General features: G+C 42.5%; 2 protein-coding genes across 4 annotated transcripts in view; both read left to right on the top strand.

The window, feature by feature from the left end:
• Positions 1-2369: 2369 nt before the first annotated feature.
• On the top strand, positions 2370-6431 carry LOC112318132 (protocadherin gamma-A1). 2 transcript variants are annotated; one of them, XM_053913405.1, is made up of 2 exons: positions 2370-2723; positions 3069-6431. In XM_053913405.1, exons 1-2 carry the CDS (start codon positions 2516-2518, stop codon positions 4952-4954), a joined length of 2094 nt encoding a protein of 697 aa, XP_053769380.1. In that variant the 5' UTR covers positions 2370-2515; the 3' UTR covers positions 4955-6431. The 2 variants fall into 2 exon arrangements, with proteins under 2 accessions (XP_053769380.1, XP_053769379.1); XM_053913404.1 differs by having other exon boundaries at positions 2370-6431.
• Positions 6432-13120: 6689 nt separating this feature from the next.
• Positions 13121-21095, top strand: part of LOC112318016 (protocadherin gamma-C4) — a 131789-nt gene continuing 123814 nt past the window's right edge. The window contains exon 1 of one of the 2 annotated variants that reach the window (XM_053912357.1): positions 13121-15723. In XM_053912357.1, coding sequence (XP_053768332.1) covers positions 13300-15723 — 2424 coding nt within the window. In that variant the 5' untranslated portion in view covers positions 13121-13299. Of the gene's footprint in view, positions 15724-18261; positions 20850-21095 lie in introns of those variants that run through there. The other variant, XM_053912360.1, reaches the window with a different exon arrangement.

Consider the following 21095-nt stretch of genomic DNA (forward strand, 5'->3'; position numbering starts at 1 on the left):
TTCTGGTTTTCCAATAGGCTTCCTATATAGCTCAGGAGACTGGGAACGACTATCCAGAGCCTCCATCACACACGTTAGTGCTTCCCGTCCACATTGGGGGTCCTGAACATCTTTTTCTTCCTTATGGGTCATCCATCTGCAGTGCTGCTGGCACTGTCTGACGTGTGGATGAGCACAGAGCACAATGGTGTTCACTGCAGCCTACCTTTGAGCTGACTCTATGAGCTCATGACCAGGGTTCAACTGGGTTCAGTGTCATCCTGAGCATGTCTGTACTGGTGGACCATCATGGCGAAAATGCGCAGAGAATGCTATGCCAGGAGCTTCAGCTGGAAGTCTCAGCTCTCTTTAATGCAACACCATGCACTGTGGGGCCTGGCTGCCTGGTCACCAAGGTGGACACTGACTTGGGTGCAATGCTTGGCTATCTTATTGCATGTTTCAGACCAGCAACTCAAACTCTTCAACCTAGGGATGCACTAGAGAGGGGTGTGCACTGTGGATCTATGGGTGACAGAATTCTGCTCTCCAGGTCACTGTGGGCAATGGGGACAGACATCATGCTGCACCTGGTCTTTACCTACAGTTTGCAGGAGTTGCTGCCAGACCTCAACAACAGCTGGGCACCTGCCTCCAGGCAGGCAGAGCTACAGTTTTACCTGGCTTTGGCCTGATCTCAGTGCCCTCACTCCTCCAGTGACTGGTCATCATCCTGTGCCTGCGGTGCTCCTGGAGCCCTGCTTCTGTCCTGGTTCTGATCCAAGCCTGGATTTGGAGTTGGTCCCACTTCAGCAAGAGAGATTTGTCCTATTCCTACAATCTGCATGTGGCTTCAGATATTGCAAAATCTTAATTTGAGGTTAACCCAAGAAACATGCATCAACTGTATGTTCTTTGTAGTGCCAGCATTGAAGTCTTAAATATTACATTGGATCCAAATATATACGTGCGAGTTTTAATGCTTTTATTTCATAAATATCCTGTTATAAATCAATTTTGTTGGTTTTTTTCTTTTTGGTGGGGGAAGAGAGCTCTACAAGTTTACTTGCTAGTTTTGATGTCTAGTTTGATTTGTCTCATTAACCTGGACAATTCATTTGTTGAAAGATTTGTGCCTATTAATGTATGTTCTCAAAAATTATGTTTCCTTCTAAAGAGTTCTTTCCTTGCAACATTGAAGAAGATTCACTGCATCTTTAATTTTCTGCTCTTGAGTTCCATATACTTGCCTTTGAGAAGCTGAGAAACTATGGATTTTGTTATACAGGGCAGAAATTATCCTCCCAAGAATTATTATTGTGGCTTTTAATTGTTTCCACATTTTTCAGACTCTTCTCAGTCATGGTGTCCAAGGGTGGGCTGCCAATATCTGGCCCAAGAACATTCTTCCCTAACTTTTAGTTAAAGTTAAATAAATCACTCTGAGCCTGAGGCATTTTACTTAGTGATCTTTTACTAATTTTGCAATAAGCAAAAGAAGGAAGACAATCTAGTCTAAAAGTCCTGCTATTTAAGGAAACCAATTTCTCTTGGAGAAATTGAGTATGCTTATATTCTAACATCTTGTCTAAAAATAAAGATGTGGCCTTCTTTCAGTTTCGAAGAATATTACTACCTTTGAGTCTCTTCAATTTGAAGTTTAAATTAGACATTCATGTGACATTTTCCCAGTGAAATTCCAAGAGCCCAGTGTTGTTTTATCCAAAATATATTACCTTTGAGTGAACTAAAGGCCTTTTAAGAACTGATATCCACATAATCAATAGACATTTCAGAAAAGGATGAAAAATAAGGATGTGGTAAAACATATTCTCCAAAAATGCCAAGGTTTCTGGTAAATATTCAAAGCACAACAGAGAGTAAATGGGACAGTCCAATCTTTTTTAAAGTCTGACTTATGTTCAAAAGTTTACTTTTTCCTTTGATTTTTTTCACCCCCACAGGCAGTTGCTATTCTCTGTTGCCTGAGAAATTATCAAGTGGTCAACATATACAACAGAGTGGGGAGATGATTTTTGTCCCCTTTGTGATATTCCCTGAGTAGAAGACAATGACAGCAGGTTTCTACTCCATATAGAAATTTAGCAACATTTAGACATGATTAATTAAGTGAACATAGTAGTTTCTCCTTTTCATACATATATTGTACAATGCTTAATTATTTCCTTTACGAATAAACTAAGAATTAAGGAAAGATAGATTAGGCTAATGAGAAGATAGTGTTATATGAGAGTGTAGTAACTGGTTGTGACTCTAGGCGCCGCTGTTCACCAGTCTAGGAGATAACAGGCAGCACCCGTGTGCATACAACCCTTCCCCGCCCCCCCCCCCCCCCCCAAATAAAAGCCTCTTAGAACCTCACCGCCAGGTTGAAAACAGTCTCTCTGAGGCTGCCCAGACCTGGACCACTTTCCGATCTGCATTCTCCTGAAAATTCAGTTAATTTAGGCTCAGAAGAGCAGAGAAACAATATCCTTGGTACTGGACTGGGAGAAAACTGTGAAGCGAGAAAGCAATGGCGATTTGGGTGACGCTGCCGGGCTACAGCGGGCAGGTCCTGCTGTTCCTTTTTCTAGTGCTGTTGTTGGAAGCTCAGGCCGGGAAGATCCGCTACTCCGTGCCAGAAGAGACAGGCGAAGGTTTCTTCGTGGGCAACATCGCCGAACACCTGGGGCTACAACCCCAGGAGCTGGCAGAGCGAGGAGTCCGCATCGTCTCCAGAGGTAGGACGCAGCTTTTTGCTCTAAACCAAAGAGGCGGCAGCTTGGTCACAGTGGGTAGGATAGACCGGGAGGAGCTCTGCGCTCAGAGCGAGCGGTGTCTGATCAATTTTAACATCTTGGTAGAGGATAAAATGAAGCTTTTCCCTGTTGAAGTGGAAATAATTGATGTTAATGATAACACTCCCCAATTCCAGTTAGAAGAAGTGGAATTTAAAATGAATGAGCTAACCACTCCAGGTACCAGGATCCCTCTGCCTTTTGGGCAAGACCTTGATGTGGGAATTAATTCACTCCAGAGCTACCAACTCAGCTCCAGCTCTCATTTCTCCCTGGACGTGCAACAAGGAGCTGACGGATCCCCACACCCAGAGATGGTGCTGCAGAGCCCGCTGGATAGGGAAGAAGAAGCTGTCCACCATCTTCTCCTCACCGCTTCTGATGGGGGCAACCCAGTCCATTCAGGAACCCTCCGCATTCGTGTTCAGGTAGTGGATGCAAATGACAATCCTCCAGCATTTACTCAAGCACAGTACCACATAAGTGTCCTGGAGAATGTGCCACTGGGCACTCGGCTACTCATAGTAAAAGCCACTGACCCAGATGAAGGAGCCAATGGGGAAGTAACATACTCCTTTTATAATATAGACCCAAAAGTAGCCCAGATATTTCAGTTGGATTCTTACACAGGAGAAATATCAAATAAAGAACCCTTGGATTTTGAGGAATACAAAGTTTATCCAATGGAAGTTCAGGCTCAGGATGGTGCAGGCCTTATGTCTCGAACTAAGGTGCTGATCAAAGTTCTAGACATCAATGATAATGCCCCAGAAGTGACCATCACCCCTGTCACTACTGCAATCCCAGAAAACTTTCCTCCTGCAACCATAATTGCTCTCATCAGTGTGCATGACCAGGACTCTGGAGACAATGGTCACACTACATGTTCCATTCCTGCAGATTTACCCTTTAAATTAGAAAAGTTAGTTGATAATTATTACCGTTTAGTTACAGAAAGAGCACTGGACAGAGAACTTACCTCCAGGTATGACATCACAGTAACAGCAACAGATCAGGGAACTCCGACTCTATCTACTGAAATGCACATTCCATTGCAAGTGACAGATGTCAATGACAACCCCCCTGCCTTCACCCAGGACTCCTACTCCACCTACCTACTGGAAAACAACCCCAGAGGAGCCTCCATCTTCTCTGTGACAGCCCATGACACTGACAGCGATGAGAATGCACGAGTCACTTACTCCCTAGTTAAGGACACCATCCAGGGGGTACCTCTGTCCTCCTATGTTTCCATCAACTCAGACACCGGCATCCTGTATGCACTTGGATCTTTTGACTATGAGCAGTTTCAGGACCTGCAACTGAGAGTGACTGCTCAGGACAGTGGGGACCCACCGCTCAGTAGTAATGTGTCACTGAACATATTCCTGCTGGACCAGAACGACAATGCACCAGAGATTCTGTACCCCACGCTCCCCACGGACGGTTCCACTGGTGTGGAGCTGGCACCTCGCTCTGCAGAGCCTGGCTACCTGGTGACCAAGGTGGTGGCAGTGGACAGAGACTCAGGCCAGAATGCCTGGCTGTCCTACCGCCTGCTGAAGGCCAGCGAGCCAGGGCTCTTCGTGGTGGGGCTGCACACGGGCGAGGTGCGCACTGCGCGGGCCCTGCTGGACAGAGATGCACTCAAGCAGAGCCTGGTGGTGGCCGTCCAGGATCACGGACAGCCCTCTCTCTCAGCAACTGTCACACTCACCGTGGCCGTGGCCGACAGCATCCCAGACGTCCTGGCTGACCTGGGAAATCTGGAGCCCTCCGCCAGTCCTGATGACTCCAGCCTCACGCTGTACCTAGTGGTGGCAGTGACCGTGGTCTCCTGCGTCTTCCTCGCCTTTGTCATCGTGCTGCTGGCGCTCAGGCTCAGGCGCTGGCACACATCACATCTGCCCCAGGCTTCAGGAAGGGGAGTTGCGGGCGTACCCACCTCGCACTTTGTGGGTGTGGACGGGGTGCGGGCGTTCCTGCAGACCTATTCCCACGAGGTGTCCCTCACCTCGGACTCGAGGAAGAGTCACCTGATCTTCCCGCAGCCCAACTATGCTGACACGCTCATCAGCCAGGAGAGCTGTGAGAAAAATGATCTTCTATCAGCACCTCAGTCTTTACTTGAAGGCAAAAAGGAAATGTTTTCTCAGGTAAACTTTTTGTGGTAAATTTACCTAGTTAAAAATAATGCCTGAATTTACTTAGTTGCTTTCACTCTTTACTACTAACAGTTCTTCTATTTCCCATTTATCGTTGTTGATTTCTATGTACAAATCCTGGGGAATCATTATTAAGTATTTATATCCAGTATATTAATAATTGTTCTTTTATTGAAAAGGCACGGCTGCAGGAGGTTGGGATGAAGAGTGTGTGTAAGGTGCCACCTCAGCGGTGAAAAGAGCACTTGCTGCCTCAGAAACAAGGAGATCTGGCCTCCAGCATTTTTTTGCTTGCCTCTGGCCAGAGAGTTTTATATTTTGGGGGTTTATCTGGCAAGGATAGAATTTGACTAGAAAAGACCCACCGACCTTTATGTTACTAATAGTGTTTTGAAATTTCTTTCTGTTACATACACCTCCTAATTTATTCCTAAATGTAATGTAGATGTCATCTGTCAGGTGTCAGGGTGCTATTTTATTTGAGGACATTTAAGGAAGTAAAGATTGTCTAATATAGTATTTTTAGTTGTGTTAGTATAAAATTATGAAAATTTGTGTAAGTTGCAAATTTAAATTAGTGTCAACCATCTTAGTTCTTTGTTTAATCTTTTATTTTGAGATATTTTATGCAGGCTGAAGAATACATCATATGTTTGTTACTTATAAAGTAATGAAATGAATGATAGAAAATTGGCTATGCAATTTGATATTTAATTTCGAAGCCTACTGAGTTGTAACATTGTTCCTCTAATGGAAGTGACTAACAAAAATCAAGTATATATTCCATTTTAATGTGTGTATTAACTCTTCACAAGGAATGCATCATAGGGGAGTAAGTCCATGCTTCAATTTACTTACTCTGCTCCAATAAATTACAGAGTTATATAAAATATAAAAAGAGGGAAGCAAAAGCATAGTAAGGCACAAATAAAAGATAAATATGTAAGTGGATGAAAGTAAGAAAGAAAGTGGTGAGCCAGGCTAAAGCTGTGGGAGTCCTAGTCTTGGACTTACATGAAGGCGGTGAAGGTCAGGAGATTGTTCCAACAGTGTAATAGATACACAAGTGCTTCGGGCTAAACAAGGGACCTGAGCCAGGCTTGCTACTTAAATGCAAAATAAGCAGTTAGGCCCCTCAGCTAGTTAACAAGGGGAAATCACATAAAAATGGTGCCTACCAATTCCCGTGGTCATAACTTGTTGCAAGCCTAAGATCAAGGGAGAGTGGTGGGCAGGGATGGCAGGTTTCAGATGATAATCTCTGAAAATATCTGTTGTCAGCTATGATGTTCAAAACACTGAACCCAGGAGTGAGTAAGAAAGGAAGAGGAAGGGGGGGCTCTTCCACTTAAAATAAATGTACAAACCAAAATGTTGAAACGCATTGTCTTCTGGAATTTATTGTTGCTAATGAGAAATTTTCTGTCAACAAATTGTCATTAATTTTTAGGTAATGTCCATTTTCTCTCTGGTGGCTTTTAAATTTTTCTCTCATTCCTGCAGAATGTCTAAGTGTGGAGTTTTAGTCTTCTTTTGTTTGGTACCAAGAACATACTCTCAATTAATAACATAACTTGTTATAATTTAAACTTTTCTCAGTTCCTAAATATTGCATATATATATGCATATATATATATATATATATATATATATATATATATAAACTAAGTTTACCTATTAAAACAGAGATTATCACGTTGGATGATTTTAAAAATCCATCTATACTCTGCTGACAAGAAATATGCATAAAACAAAGATATACAGTACACGTCTTTATTTTCGATATTTCAGTATACTTCACACACACTTACAAAAGAAGACAGTTATGTCAATATTAATATAACAAAGTGTTTAGGCAACAACATTAATAGTGGTTGTTAAAAAATAAACTGATCATTATTATAAAAAGAACAGACAAAAGGGTATAAAAATTATGAGCTCCCGCCCTGGCTGGTGTGACTCAGTGGATTGAGTGCCAGCCTGTGAATCAAGGGGTTGCCAAGTTCAATTCCAAGTCAGGGTACATGCCTGGGTTGCAGGCCAGGTCCTCAGATGGGGACATGCAGTGGCAACTACACATCAATGTTTCTCTCCCTATCCTCCTCCCCTCTTTCCCTTCTCTCTAAAAATAAATTAATAAAATCTTTTTAAAAACTGAGCTCCCATCACTGAACAATATAGCTTTAGAAGCAATACCAGGAGATTTTAACCTAATTCCATAAGAAACAATAGATCTCACAGGCAGAAAATTACTAGGCATACAGAAACTGTGAATAACAGAATCTATAAGAGTGATCTAATAGATCTAGATAGAATCCTAAAAACATAAAGAACAGCAAATTTCCAAGTGCCAATAATATGCATGCCTTATAACGTGTGCTTAAACCACAAAGCTGGGGGCAGGAAAAATAAGGAGAGGTTGGTAAAATAAGGTAGAAACTTTCAGTTATAAGATGAATAAAGTCTGAGATCTGATTTATAACACAGTAGAGACTATAGTTGATGACACTATTGTATAATTTAAATTTGCTAAGAGAGTAAAGTTTAAATGGTCTCATAAACAAGTAGATATGTGAGGTTATGGGTGTGGCCATCAGTGTCACAACATACACATATATCAAATCATCACACATACTTTAAACATCTTACAATTAGTAGAAGCAGACAATAAAGTTCATACCAGTGGGGAGAAAATGAAAATTCTGTCAAGTCCAAGTTGGGACTAACATAGTCTAGACAGAGGCCATGACTAAAATTCTTTATAAACATCCTAAAGAAAAATCCAATATTTTGATCAAAAGCAAAGACCTGGAGAAGGAGAAAGAGAAGGAAAAGCAAAGGAGACTGGGAAAAAATTACTTGATATGAGTCATGAAGCATGAATGGGAATTAATATACTGAGTAAAACCAGATATTGTCAAAGACAAAGGAAGAAAGAAAGAAATCTAAAAAATTGCACTGTGGAATGTTGAGCACTTATTTAATGAGACACTAAAGCATTTAAACAATGTTGATGAAAAAGTTTTTACAAACAAACTAGAAGCTCTACCAGGAAGTGTGGTGAGTTGATATCAATTGTTTCCAAAAAGTACTTCATCAGTGTTCTTGGAGGATTGGAAAAGTGAAAATGAGAAAAGTTCAACAGGGAAGAAGCCAAAAGGCAAAGAAACTTAAATGAGACTAGAAATGGGCAATCTCACTTAAAAATGTTGATTCAAAATCTCAATTAAAATATTATCAAATACTATGTGGTAAGTATTTTAAATAATATTTATAGCAATTTATTATTAAAATAATATTTATAGCTTATAACAGTACCTATTAAAAACTTACAGACTACACAAAGCAATCTACAGATACACTTCAATCCATTTCAAAATCCCAATGACTTTTTTGCAGAAATATAAAAATATCCATCCTAAAATTCATATGGAGCATCAAGGGACTTTAGGTAGCCAAAGAAATCTTGTAAAAAAGAGCAAAGTTGAAAGTCTCACACTTCCTGATTTCAAAACTTACTTCAAAGGAACAATAATCAGAACAGTATGATACTAGCGTAAAGACAAACATGTAGACCAGTGGAATAGAATAGAGAGACAAAAAATAAACTGTCACATGTATGATCAAATGACTTTCAACAACGGTATCAAAACTGTTCAATGAGGAAAGGACAATTTTTTCAACAAATGATTTTGAGAAAACTGGATGTCCACATGCAAAAAAAGAAAAAAGATTTTGAGCCCTTACCTTACAGCATATACAAAAATTTACTGAAGATGGGTCAAAGACCTAAACACAAGAGCTAAAATTATAAAACTCATAGAAGAAAACATAGTGGAAAATCTTCATGACATTGGATCTGGCAATGAGTTTTTAGATGTGACACTAATAACACAGGTAACAAAAGAAAAATAGACAAATTGGACTTTATCAAAATTAAAAACAATATCTGCAGAGTGAAAAGCCAGCTCACGGAATGGGAGAAGATATTTGCAAGTCGTATAGCTGATAAGGACTGACATCTGGAACATACAAAGACCTCCTATAACTTGCAACCAAAACCGAACAACTGGATTTTAAAATAGACAATGGACTTGAGTAGATATTTCTCCAAATAAGATATACAAATTGCCAATAAACACATAAAATTATGCTCTGCATCACTAAACATTAGGGAAATACATATCAAAATCATAATGAGATACCACTTCAAACCCATTAGGGATGGCTATTATTTAAGAAAGATTTTAAATAGAAAATAACAAGTGCTAGTGATTTATGGAGTACTGGAATATTCGTACACTGCTGGTGGGAATGTAAAATGATGATGCCATGGACATGGTATGGAAATGATATGGAGATTCCTCAAAAGAAGGAAATGGTATGGTGATTCCTCAAAAGAAGGAAACAGAATTATATGATTTAGTAATTCCACTTCTGGATATATACCAGAAGAAACAAAAGCAGGTAGGTACTTGGACATATACTTACATACCCACATTCAAAGCAGCATTATTCACAATAGCAAAAAGTAGAAGCAAGCCAAGTCCACTCACAGATGGATAGATAAACAACCTGTGACTACATTGGTATATTCAGCCTTAAAAAAGAAAGGACTTTGACACACATTATAAGATGGATGAACCTTGAAGATATTATGCTAAGTGAAACAAGCCAGCCAAAAAAAGGACAACTACTGTATGATTCCTTTTATCATGAAGTTCTCAGAGTAGTCAAGTTTATAAAGACAGAGGGAGAATGGTGGTTGCCAGGGGAAGAGGGGAATCAGGAATAGGGAGTGAATGTCCAATGAGTTTAGGGTTTCAGTTGGGGAAGATGAAAAAGTTCTGGAGATCAATGGTGGTGATGGCTGCACAATAGTGTGTATACACTTAATGCTACAGAACTGCACACTCGAAATGGTTAAAATGGTCAATTTTATATCGTGTATATTGCACCACAATTAAAAAAAAAAAAAGAAGTCCAGTTACTCTGCTGTTATGATCCTGAGAAAACTTTCCTGCCAATAGCCCCTCACAAACATGGTGAATGTTCCTAAAACCTGCTGAACTTTCTGGAAGAAGTGTGGCAAACATCAATTCCACAAAGTAACACAGTACAAGAAGGGCAAGGGTTCTCTGTATGCACAGGGAAAGTGACCTTATGACAGGAAGCTGAGTGGCTATGTTGGGCAGACTAAGCTAATTTTCCACAAAAAGGCTAAAACTACAAAGAAGATTGTTCTGAGGCTTGGATGAATTGAGCCCAACTACAGATCTAAGAGAATGCTTGGCTATTAAGAGATGCAAGCATTTTTAATTGGGAGGATATTAAAAGAGAAAGGGCCAAGAGATCCAGTCCTAAGCTTCATATTTTGTGTTACTATGTGATAATGAAATCTTGAGGATATGTTCAAAAAAAGATCATGAGGAAAAAACAGACATGGAAAAGCCATATGGAAAGAGAGAGGCCATGCAACTACATATAAAGAGTCACCCAGCTGTCTCAGCACACCAGCTGAGCCCAGTTCCCAGATGATGCTGCATAGATAACCACCAGCCAGACCAGCAGAAGAGCTGAAACAGATGATCCCAACTCAGATTGAAAATTACTGAACAAATGAAACCATGTCATTTTAAGACGCTGTTTTTGGGATGGTTTGTTATACTCCATGATTACTGAGGTGATATGCACAGTTTTACCCAGAAATCCCATTTTCAGGTTAATATCCTAATTTTGGAGAGATGTGCATATGAGGAGATATGTCCAGTAAGGTTTATTGCCTCATTATCTGCAATAGTAAAGAAGGAAGGGGAGGGAAACAGAGAGGGAAGGAGGTGAGTAGAGGAAAGAGGGGGAGAGAGGAAGGAAGAGAGGGAAGCATAAGGAAAAAAATAACCTTATATCCTCCTACAGATAATAGGAAAATAAGTTTTAACATTTTTCACAAAATGCAATAGTATGCAACAGTTAAAGTGAACATTAACATAAATATCAAAAGTGGAATGTTGAGGAAAGTGCATTGCAGCATAAGCATAGCATAATATCATTTGTATGAATTTGAAACAGGCAAAAATGTTTACGGATGCCCCCATATGCAGTTGAAAAACATGCACGGGAATAATAACTGCTATATTCTGGATGACGATTACTTCTATGGAAGGAGGAACAACTGTTTTTCAGGAAGGGTACTGAAGGGATTTGAATCTTTCTCTGGGTTTGTTTTTTAAAGGTTGATCTCCAACAACCATAGTAATAAATTTTTCAGACAAGAATAGTCAATGGTGAAAGTTCATTTAGAATCACGACATGTACATAGTATTAAAGCATCTCCTTACAAGATGATAATTACAGGGAGAACAGTGATTTTACTAGAGATATTATTAATAGAAAAGCCTAGAAGTCGCCATTTTAACCAAATGATCAATGGTAACATTAGCAGTAGTGGAACAAAGATATCATGTGCCCGTGATAAGATGCACAGAGAAGGCTGCAACATCATTTCTGTAGCATTCCTGCCCCAAACACCATAATCTGAATCTAATCATGGGGGGGAAAATGGGTGGGTATTCTACTAAATAACTGGCCACTATTGAAGAGTAAAGTCATGAAATACAAATAAAAGGCTGGTGACCTGTCTCAGATTAAATGGAATTAAAGAGAAATTATTAAATGTAATGTGTACTCCTGGATTAGATCCTAGACCATACTTTTCTCTTTTTGCTATGAAAAGGTATTATTGTGGCAACTGGAAAAATTTGACTAACACTTGTAGATAAAATACTGTATCAGTGCTAATTTACTGACTTTTATCATATTTTGGTAATGAGGGAATGTTACTGCTCTGAAGTACTTAAGAGGTAAAGGGGCATCAAGTCTGAGACATACTCCAGTATAGTTCAGAGAGATTGAGAGAGAGAGACAGAGACAGAGCATGGAATAAAAATGTTAACATTTGGGATAATGTGGATGACAAGTCTATGGGAATGCCTTTGTACTATTTTTTGTAACCTTTTTATAAGTTTGAAATTATTCAAAATAAAATGTTTAAAAACTGATCTCAAATATGGCAAAATATTAAGATTTCACAAATATTAAGGTATGTACACAGACTTTCATTATGTTATTTTCTATACTTGTGTATATTTTTGAAATATTTCTGAGTTAATTTTTGAAATAACAAATGCATTATAAGTACATAAAAATGAAACAGGGGTAAAAAGACATCCACTGCATTGTATTTTATATGCTAAGAAACACTAAACAGCAGAAAGAGGACTTGGAAAGCTCTAAGAACCTTGAGTGCCTTATTCTCCATGCGGCCAAACCCCTTCCTTGTTTCCTTGATGTACCATGCTGTGTCTCAGCTCCAAGAATTTGTACTGAGGTTCTAGAACACTATTCCTGCCTCTTTCTTGATTCAATCCTACCTTTAGGATTCAGCTTCAATCATGTCCTGGATAAGGACCCCCAAATCAAGGCTGGATTCTCTTCCTATGTATTCCCCCATTGCCCAGTGTTTCCCACCATAACAGCAGTTATATTCTGTTATAATACTCTGTTTACATTCCTCCGCCTTTCCCTGTCCTTAAGCTTCCTGAGAGCAGAGACTGTTAATCAGGTTCACCAATTCTGTCTCCAGCATCAGTCAGGCAAAGTGTCAAGGACACCACAGTCACCCAATTAAGTTTCTGATACTTCAGTATTTTAAATACAGGTCTTGAAGTTAAATGCTAAGTCATTGAACACAGAGATTCAAAATATATAACCTTAGAAGGTAATGTAGCAAGTGTTTTAAAATTGATCTTACTGTCTCTGAATATAAAATAAGAGGTTGAAGATGTTTGGAGCAAGGGCAGCAGCAACCTTGATGAATGCCTTGAACTTCAGTAATCCTTTCCTAACAACTACTATCAAGGTCACACTCGTTTACACCATTCTTACTAATTCTGAGAGAAAGACTCCTGACTTGAAAGAGCTACTTCTAAGCTATCTTAAAACTGGAAGATTCTTCAAAGAAACTTGATGTCACGAAGCTAATCTAAACAAATTTCCGGTACTTGGATTTGCCTGATAGGGTGCAGATATTACTTAGGCCTCTGAGCGTCGCTGTTGACCACCCAAGAAGGAAAAGCCTGCGAGACATCCAATCCTACACTACCGCTGCCACAACACAAAGGGCTGGGCATTTCACCGCAAGCTTCGGAGTGGCTAGGAAATTCAGTCCAGCAGCTCACTAGTTCTCTCTACAGTGAGTTGGGCCCCGTGAATGCTGGTCACCCCAGACTCTGAGGAATAAAGATCCCGCACTGGATGCTGGAAGTTGCCTCGGAGAAAAGACTGCGGCAGAAAGAATGGCGGTTCTGCAAAAGTTGCCACAAGGCAGAAAACTGGTCCTGCTGTATCTCCTTTCGGCGGCTCTGTGCGAGGCTGGAGCTGGGCAGATGCGTTACTCTGTGCCAGAAGAGATCGACAAAGGCTCCTTCGTGGGTAACATCGCCAAGGACTTGGGTTTGGAGCCCCTGGTACTGGCGGAACGCGGAGTTCGCATCGTCTCCAGAGGTAGGACGCAGCTCTTTGCTCTCAATCCGCGAAGCGGCAGCTTGGTCACCGCGGGCAGAATAGATCGGGAGGAGCTCTGCGCTCAGAGTGCATGGTGTCTGGTGAATTTTAACATTCTTTTGGAAGACAAATTGACTATATATTCAGTAGAGGTGGAAATAACAGATATTAATGATAATGCCCCTCGGTTTGGAGTAGAGGAACTGGAGCTAAAAATCAGTGAAACAACTACGCCAGGATTCCGGATTCCTCTGAAGAGTGCTCATGATGCGGACGTAGGACAGAACACTCTCCAGAAGTACGAACTTAACCCAAATGACCACTTCTCCCTGGATGTGCGAAGCGGGGTGGACGGGAACAAGTACCCAGAGCTAGTGCTGGAGCGCTCCCTGGACCGCGAGGAAGAGGCTGTTCACCACCTCGTTCTCATGGCTTTGGACGCAGGTGACCCAGTCCGATCTGGCACCTCCCGCATCCGCGTAATGGTCCTGGATGCGAACGACAACGCACCTATTTTTACACAGCCTGAGTACCATGTAAGTGTTCCGGAGAATATACCCGTAGGCACCCGGATACTCACAGTGACCGCCACTGACGCAGATGAGGGATACAACGCTCAAGTGGCATATTTTCAAGAGGAAAACCCTGGAAAACCCTCAGAGGTATTTGAGCTCAAGTCGGCATCTGGAGATATAACAATCATAAAAAGTCTAGATTATGAGGATGCCAAATTCCATGAAATTGATATTGAAGCTCAGGATGGTCCAGGCCTTCTGACAAGAACGAAGGTTATTGTGACAGTTCTGGACGTGAACGACAATGCCCCAGAATTTTACATGACCACTGCTACTAGCTCAATCTCTGAAGACTCTCCTCCGGGAACCGTAATTGCACTTTTCAATGTACATGATAGAGACTCTGGGCAGAATGCATTTATCACATGTTCACTTCCAGAGGACACTCCTTTCAAGTTAGAAAGGTCAGTGGACAATTACCACCGACTGGTTACAGCTAGAGCCCTTGACAGGGAACAGTTTTCCTCCTACAACATCACTGTGACCGCTAAAGATGGAGGGAATCCATCTCTGTCCACGGATACTCACGTTTTGCTGCAGGTGGCAGATATCAATGACAACCCACCCACCTTCCTTCACTCTTCCTACTCTGCCTACATTCCTGAAAACAACCCCAGAGGAGCCTCCATCATCACTGTGAAGGCCCATGACCCCGACAGCGACCACAATGCCCATGTAACTTACTCCTTAACTGAGTACACCCTTCAGGGGGCACCCCTGTCATCCTACATCTCCATCAACTCTGACACCGGTGTCCTATACGCGCTGCGCTCCTTTGACTATGAGCAATTCCGTGAACTTCAGCTGTGGGTGACAGCACAGGACAGTGGGAACCCACAGCTCAGCAGCAACGTGTCTCTGAGGCTATTTGTTCTGGACCAGAACGACAACACACCGGAGATCCTGTACCCTGCCCTCCCCACCGATGGTTCCACTGGGGTGGAGCTAGCACCTCGCTCTGCAGAACCCGGCTACCTGGTGACCAAGGTTGTAGCAGTAGACCAAGACTCAGGCCAGAATGCCTGGCTGTCCTACCGCCTGCTGAAGGCCAGCGAGCCAGGGCTCTTCGTGGTGGGGCTGCACACGGGTGAGGTGCGCACTGCGCGGGCCCTGCTGGACAGAGACTCACTCAAGCAGAGCCTGGTGGTGGCAGTCCAGGATCACGGACAGCCCTCTCTCTCAGCCACCGTCACGCTCACCGTGGCCGTGGCCGACAACATCCCAGACGTCCTGGCCGACCTGGGAAATCTGGAGCCCTCCGCCAGTTCTGATGACTCCAGCCTCACGCTGTACCTAGTGGTGGCAGTGACCGTGGTCTCCTGCGTCTTCCTCGCCTTTGTCATCGTGCTGCTGGCGCTCAGGCTCAGGCGCTGGCACACATCACATCTGCCCCAGGCTTCAGGAAGGGGAGTTGCGGGCGTACCCGCCTCACACTTTGTGGGTGTGGACGGGGTGCGGGCGTTCCTGCAGACCTATTCCCACGAGGTGTCCCTCACCTCGGACTCGAGGAAGAGTCACCTGATCTTCCCGCAGCCCAACTACGCTGACACGCTCATCAGCCAGGAGAGCTGTGAGAAAAATGATCTTCTATCAGGACCTCAGTCTTTACTTGAAGACAAAGGAGAAGAAACAATTCCTCAGGTAAACTCTCTTCACAATATACGTGTTAGCTATCACTAAAATAAATAAAATTACCTATTTGCTTAGCTTTCTCCACTATTCACCATCTCTCTTCTATTTCCCATATTTCCTTGAGAATATATTCAATTTTTAGGAAATGAGTCCTGCTGAATTTTTCTCACTACTTCTCAGGATTCGCATGTTGTAAGGAGGAAGAGGGGCCAGAACCACTGTGCCACAAGTATAAATCAGGAAGCAGTAGGTGAAGATGGTATTTAAGAATTCAAAAGAGCCTTGGGAACTGGGATATCTCGTTTCTTATACTTTCCCATCTTGTGTGATCACCTCATCGACTTGGATCAACAATTCCTTCTCTCTTCAAAATACAAAGGTTTTCTTAAGTGCTATAAAATTTAAGCCTTTTATATTTTATATTTGGTTTCATTTATGAATAATGAAACACTTGATTTGGTTATTTTCTTCTCATTCAATCTTAGTTTTCCTTCAGCTTCGCAGTGAGGTTCTTCATTTTACTTGATTGGTATGGCCTTCCCCATTTAAAAGATGGAAATTTAGAAATACACCTACTTCACCATGTTTCAGGAAGATATGCCATGGTACCTCTGCTTAGTTAAAAAATCTCATTTACCTTTACAGCAGCTCTGTGGTTCTTAAAGAAGTGATTGAAATATTGTTTGCTCTATAATAAATCGGTAGTGTAATAGTGAACATGTTTCTCTTTGATATTTTTCTTGTATCTGATAACCATATTGCCATTTATCTTTAAAAATAATATATATTCTCAAGAGATTTAGAGACTATGTCAATAATTGCCTTTAAAGCCTTCTTTATACATCTCTCTCTTCTTAAAAATGTTACTTATTTATTTTTAGAGAGGGGAAGGGTAGGAGAAAGAGAGAGAGAGAGAAACATCAATGTGTAGCTGTCTTTTACACGTCCCCTACTGGGGACCAGCCGGCAACCCAGGCAAGTGCCCTGACCAGGAATTGAACCAACCAGCCACCCTTTGGTTCGCAGGCTGACACTCAGTCCACTGAGCCGCACCAGCCAGGGGTGTACATTTCTCTTTTCAATTTGTCCTTCTCATAGCATTTGAGGTTGAGGATGGTCCCAACCTCAAATGGCCTCTCTTCACGTGGAGTCTGTATTTGGGGCCCAGGTAAGACAGAGAGGAGGATTCAGTAAATAAAAATCTCAATGAAAAAAAACCAAAACATTTCTAATCCCTCACCTAACCTCAGTTCTCACAACCACAGCTTTCCTTCCCCACTCATCTTTCCATATTGGCTTTTAGTATGTTAGCTATATATTTAGTAACAGAGAACAAAGATATGCTAATGTTCTATGTAACTGGGATTATTTTATTTTTATCTAGTAGTAATCATGTACTAACTGAGTCTTGTATTTAATGGTATCATCTTTCACTGTGCTGTGATTATATTTAAAGGCATCTGAGGGAAACTTGATATGAAACAATGTATTCATTGTGTTTATTACTATTATATAATCCTCTACAAGATGAAATTGGAGCTCACTGTAGAATAATACCCTATAACATCTTGTAAGTAATCAATAAATTGTGAACTGAGGAAAATTAAAGACAGTTTCTTTTAATGTGTATAGTAACACAAGAATAAATGCCTTATACATGGGTATATGATGCCTCATAATTTAAATGACGACTGTATTACTGTATTGTATTCCTCTTTTGTGCTTGGAGAGGAAAACAAGTACAAATAAAAGGTTTCTGGGACATAAAACGAATGTTTATCTCTACTAGTTTCAGTTTGGGTCTTTAAAAGCCCTCCTCGAACTCTGGATTTAAGGAAGGCGAGCTACATGCTACAGGCGAGCTACCCTGAAGTTCTGTGATTTCTTGCTCATATCCAGGCATTGCCATTCTGTTCTCTCACTTCCAGACCTTTCCCCCAATCCATTCCTCTCAAAGCCTTTGCTAAACTCCAAGGCTGCAATGATAGTGCACCGTCATTCCTTGTTTGTGTTTATATCTTCAAAATCTCTGTGAAGGAAGTGGCTTGTCCATATTGTTCATCTGAAATCCCCAGATATTGTCTGACACCCAATTCTATGTTTGTTTAATGAATTGGCTAAATAAAAATATTAAAACTAAGATGTCAGGCTGTCAGGAACAAAAGTCAAGAGGGATAAGGTATAAATATGGCTGATGTTTCTTTGTGGTTCTTCAACTTTGAATATTTCAAAAGAGTAACTCCAGCATGTTTGAAGCAATATTGGTGGCATTAAGGTTAGTGCATGGCTTCTGGAGGAAATAACTTGAAGTCACATCCTTTCATATAAAGCATTTCAATTATGTGAAGTAAACACCAATCCCGTTACCTAAGATAGAAAGGATTTTGGGTGCTGGGTAACTTTAAAAATACAAACTTGAGTTTGTCTGAAAGGGTGCAGTAAACGGTTAGTCCTCTGAGCGTCGCTGTTGACCACTCAAGGAGAAAAATGCAACTGGAGAGCTAGTCCACCATTTCCTTGTTCCTAAAAAGCAAAGAGTCAGCAAATCAGACTCAGAAGATCCCGGGCTGCTACACTTCACCCTGTCGGTCAACCAGCACTGTGACCTATGAAATTGGCCCACAAAGGGCTTAGCTCACTGAGAAAATAAGAGTGGATTCCTTTGTGGGAGATTGGAACCCGATAAAGAAAAACACTAATTCACCGAAAAGGAAATGACGAATTATCTGATCAGAAACGGCGCAGGACTGGCCCTGCTGTGCACGCTCCTGGGGACACTGTGCAAGACTGGATCCGGGCAGATCCGCTACTCAGTGTTGGAGGAGCTGGACAAAGGCTCTTTCGTGGGCAACATCTCCAAGGACCTGGCGCTGAAGCCCCGGGAGCTGACAGAGCGTGGAGTCCGCATCGTCTCCAGAGGTAGGACGCAGCTCTTTGCTCTGAACTTGCGAAGCGGCAGCTTGGTCACCGCGGGCAGGGTAGACCGGGAGGAGCTCTGCGCTCAAAGCACTCCGTGTCTGGTAAAATTTAACATCCTGGTTGAAGACAAATTGAAAATTTTTGAAGTAGAAATAGAAATTAAAGATATTAATGACAATGCTCCTGATTTTCTAACGGAGGAATTGGAAATAAAAATTGGTGAACTAACGGCTCCTGGAACTCGATTTCCACTTAAGACTGCATTTGACCCGGATGTAGGCATGAACTCGCTGCAAAACTACCAGCTCACCCCCAATGACTACTTCTCCCTGGCTGTGAAGATTGTGTCTGATGGGGCCAAGTACCCAGAGCTGGTGCTAGAGCGGGCTCTGGACCGTGAAGAAAAGAAAGTTCATCAGCTTGTCCTCATGGCTTCTGATGGTGGGGACCCTGTTCACTCGGGCAACTTGTGCATCCAAGTAATAGTTCTGGATGCGAATGACAACCCACCAGTGTTTACTCAGCCTGAGTACCGAGTAAGTGTTCAGGAGAACCTGCCAGTGGGTACTCGGCTGCTCACTGTGAATGCCACTGACCCTGATGAAGGATTCAATGCTCAAGTGTCCTATATACTAGATAAAATGCCTGGAAAAGTTGCTCAGATTTTTAATCTCAACTCAGTCACTGGAGACATAACCATATTAAAAAGTCTAGATTATGAAGATGCTATGTTCCATGAAATTAAAATTGAAGCACAAGATGGACCAGGTCTCCTCTCAAGAGCTAAGGTTCTTGTGACAGTTCTGGATGTGAATGACAATGCCCCAGAAATTACAATCACTTCTTTCACAGGATCGGTCTCAGAAGAGGCGGCCGCTGGAAAAGAAGTTGCCCTTGTCAATGTCCATGACCGGGATTCTGGGCAAAATGGGCAAGTCACAGTTTTTGTCTTGGGCAATATGCCATTTAATTTGGAAAAATCAATAGAACAATATTACCGCTTAGTGACAGCCAGATCTCTGGACCGGGAACAGGCTTCTGAATATAACATCACTCTGAGAGCAACAGATGAGGGAAGGCCACCACTCTCTACAGACGCTCACATCACCCTGCATGTGGCAGACATCAATGACAACCCGCCTGCCTTCACTCATGCCTCCTATTCTGCCTACATTCCAGAAAACAACCCCAGGGGTGCCTCCATCTTCTCTGTTACTGCCCAGGACCCTGACAGCATCGAGAACGCCCACATCACTTATGCACTGACTGAGGATACTGTCCAGGGGGCACCTCTCTCCACTTATATCTCCATCAACTCTGATACAGGAGTCCTCTATGCTCTTCAATCTTTCGACTATGAGCAGGTTAGAGACCTGAAGCTACTAGTGACAGCCAGTGACAGTGGGGACCCTCCTCTCAGCAGCAATGTGTCTATAAGCCTGTTTGTTCTGGATCAGAATGACAATGCACCTGAAATCCTCTACCCCACCCTCCCTGCAGATGGTTCCACAGGCGTGGAGTTGGCACCCCGCTCTGCAGAACCCGGCTACCTGGTAACTAAGGTGGTGGCAGTGGACAGAGACTCAGGCCAGAATGCCTGGCTGTCCTACCGCCTTCTCAAGGCCAGTGAGCCAGGGCTCTTCCTGGTGGGGCTGCACACGGGCGAGGTGCGCACTGCAAGAGCCCTGCTGGACAGAGACTCGCTCAAGCAGAGCCTGGTGGTGGCCGTCCTGGACCATGGACAGCCCCCTCTCTCAGCGACTGTTATGCTCACTGTGGCCGTGGCTGACAGCATCCCAGATGTGTTGGCTGATCTGAGCAGTCTTGAGATCCCTTCGGCCCCAGAGGCCTCGGACCTCACGCTCTACCTGGTGGTGGCGGTGGCCGCAGTCTCCTGCCTCTTCCTCGCCTTTGTCATTGTCCTGCTGGCGCTCAGACTGTGGCGCTGGCAAAAGTCTCGCCACCTGCAGGCTTCGGGAGGCGGGCTGGTGGATGTGCCCCCCTCTCACTTTGTGGGCATGGATGGGGTGCGGGCGTTCCTGCAGACCTATTCCCACGAGGTCTCCCTCACTGCGGATTCACGGAAGAGTCACCTGATCTTCCCGCAGCCCAACTACGCTGACACACTCATCAGCCAGGAGAGCTGTGAGAAAAGCGAGCCTCTCCTGGTAGCTCAAGATTTACTGGAAGCAAAAGGAGACTCCAAGCTACTTCAGGTGAGTTTATTTCATTTTTTGAATATTATAAGAAACAATTATGCCAGTGCGATTATTATAAAGCTTAGTCCTGTTGTTTAAATATTTGTTCCTCTTTCCTTTTGGGCCTATGGTAGGGCTTCACTTCCTGGTCTGGTGTAGCTGAGTGGACCTAGGTAACTAATTATGGCCAAGACATCGTAAATGGAAGTAGGTGTGTCTCTTTTTGGAGGACGCTCCAGTTTCCTTTGTGAGAATTTCCAGATC

Source organism: Desmodus rotundus, chromosome 10, assembly GCF_022682495.2.
Source record: "Desmodus rotundus isolate HL8 chromosome 10, HLdesRot8A.1, whole genome shotgun sequence".
Taxonomy (NCBI): domain Eukaryota; kingdom Metazoa; phylum Chordata; class Mammalia; order Chiroptera; family Phyllostomidae; genus Desmodus; species Desmodus rotundus.

Coding starts and splice junctions, on each gene's coding strand:
- LOC112318132 (XM_053913404.1), top strand. CDS start 2,516: ATGGCGATTTGGGTGACGCTGCCGGGCTACAGCGGGCAGGTCCTGCTG.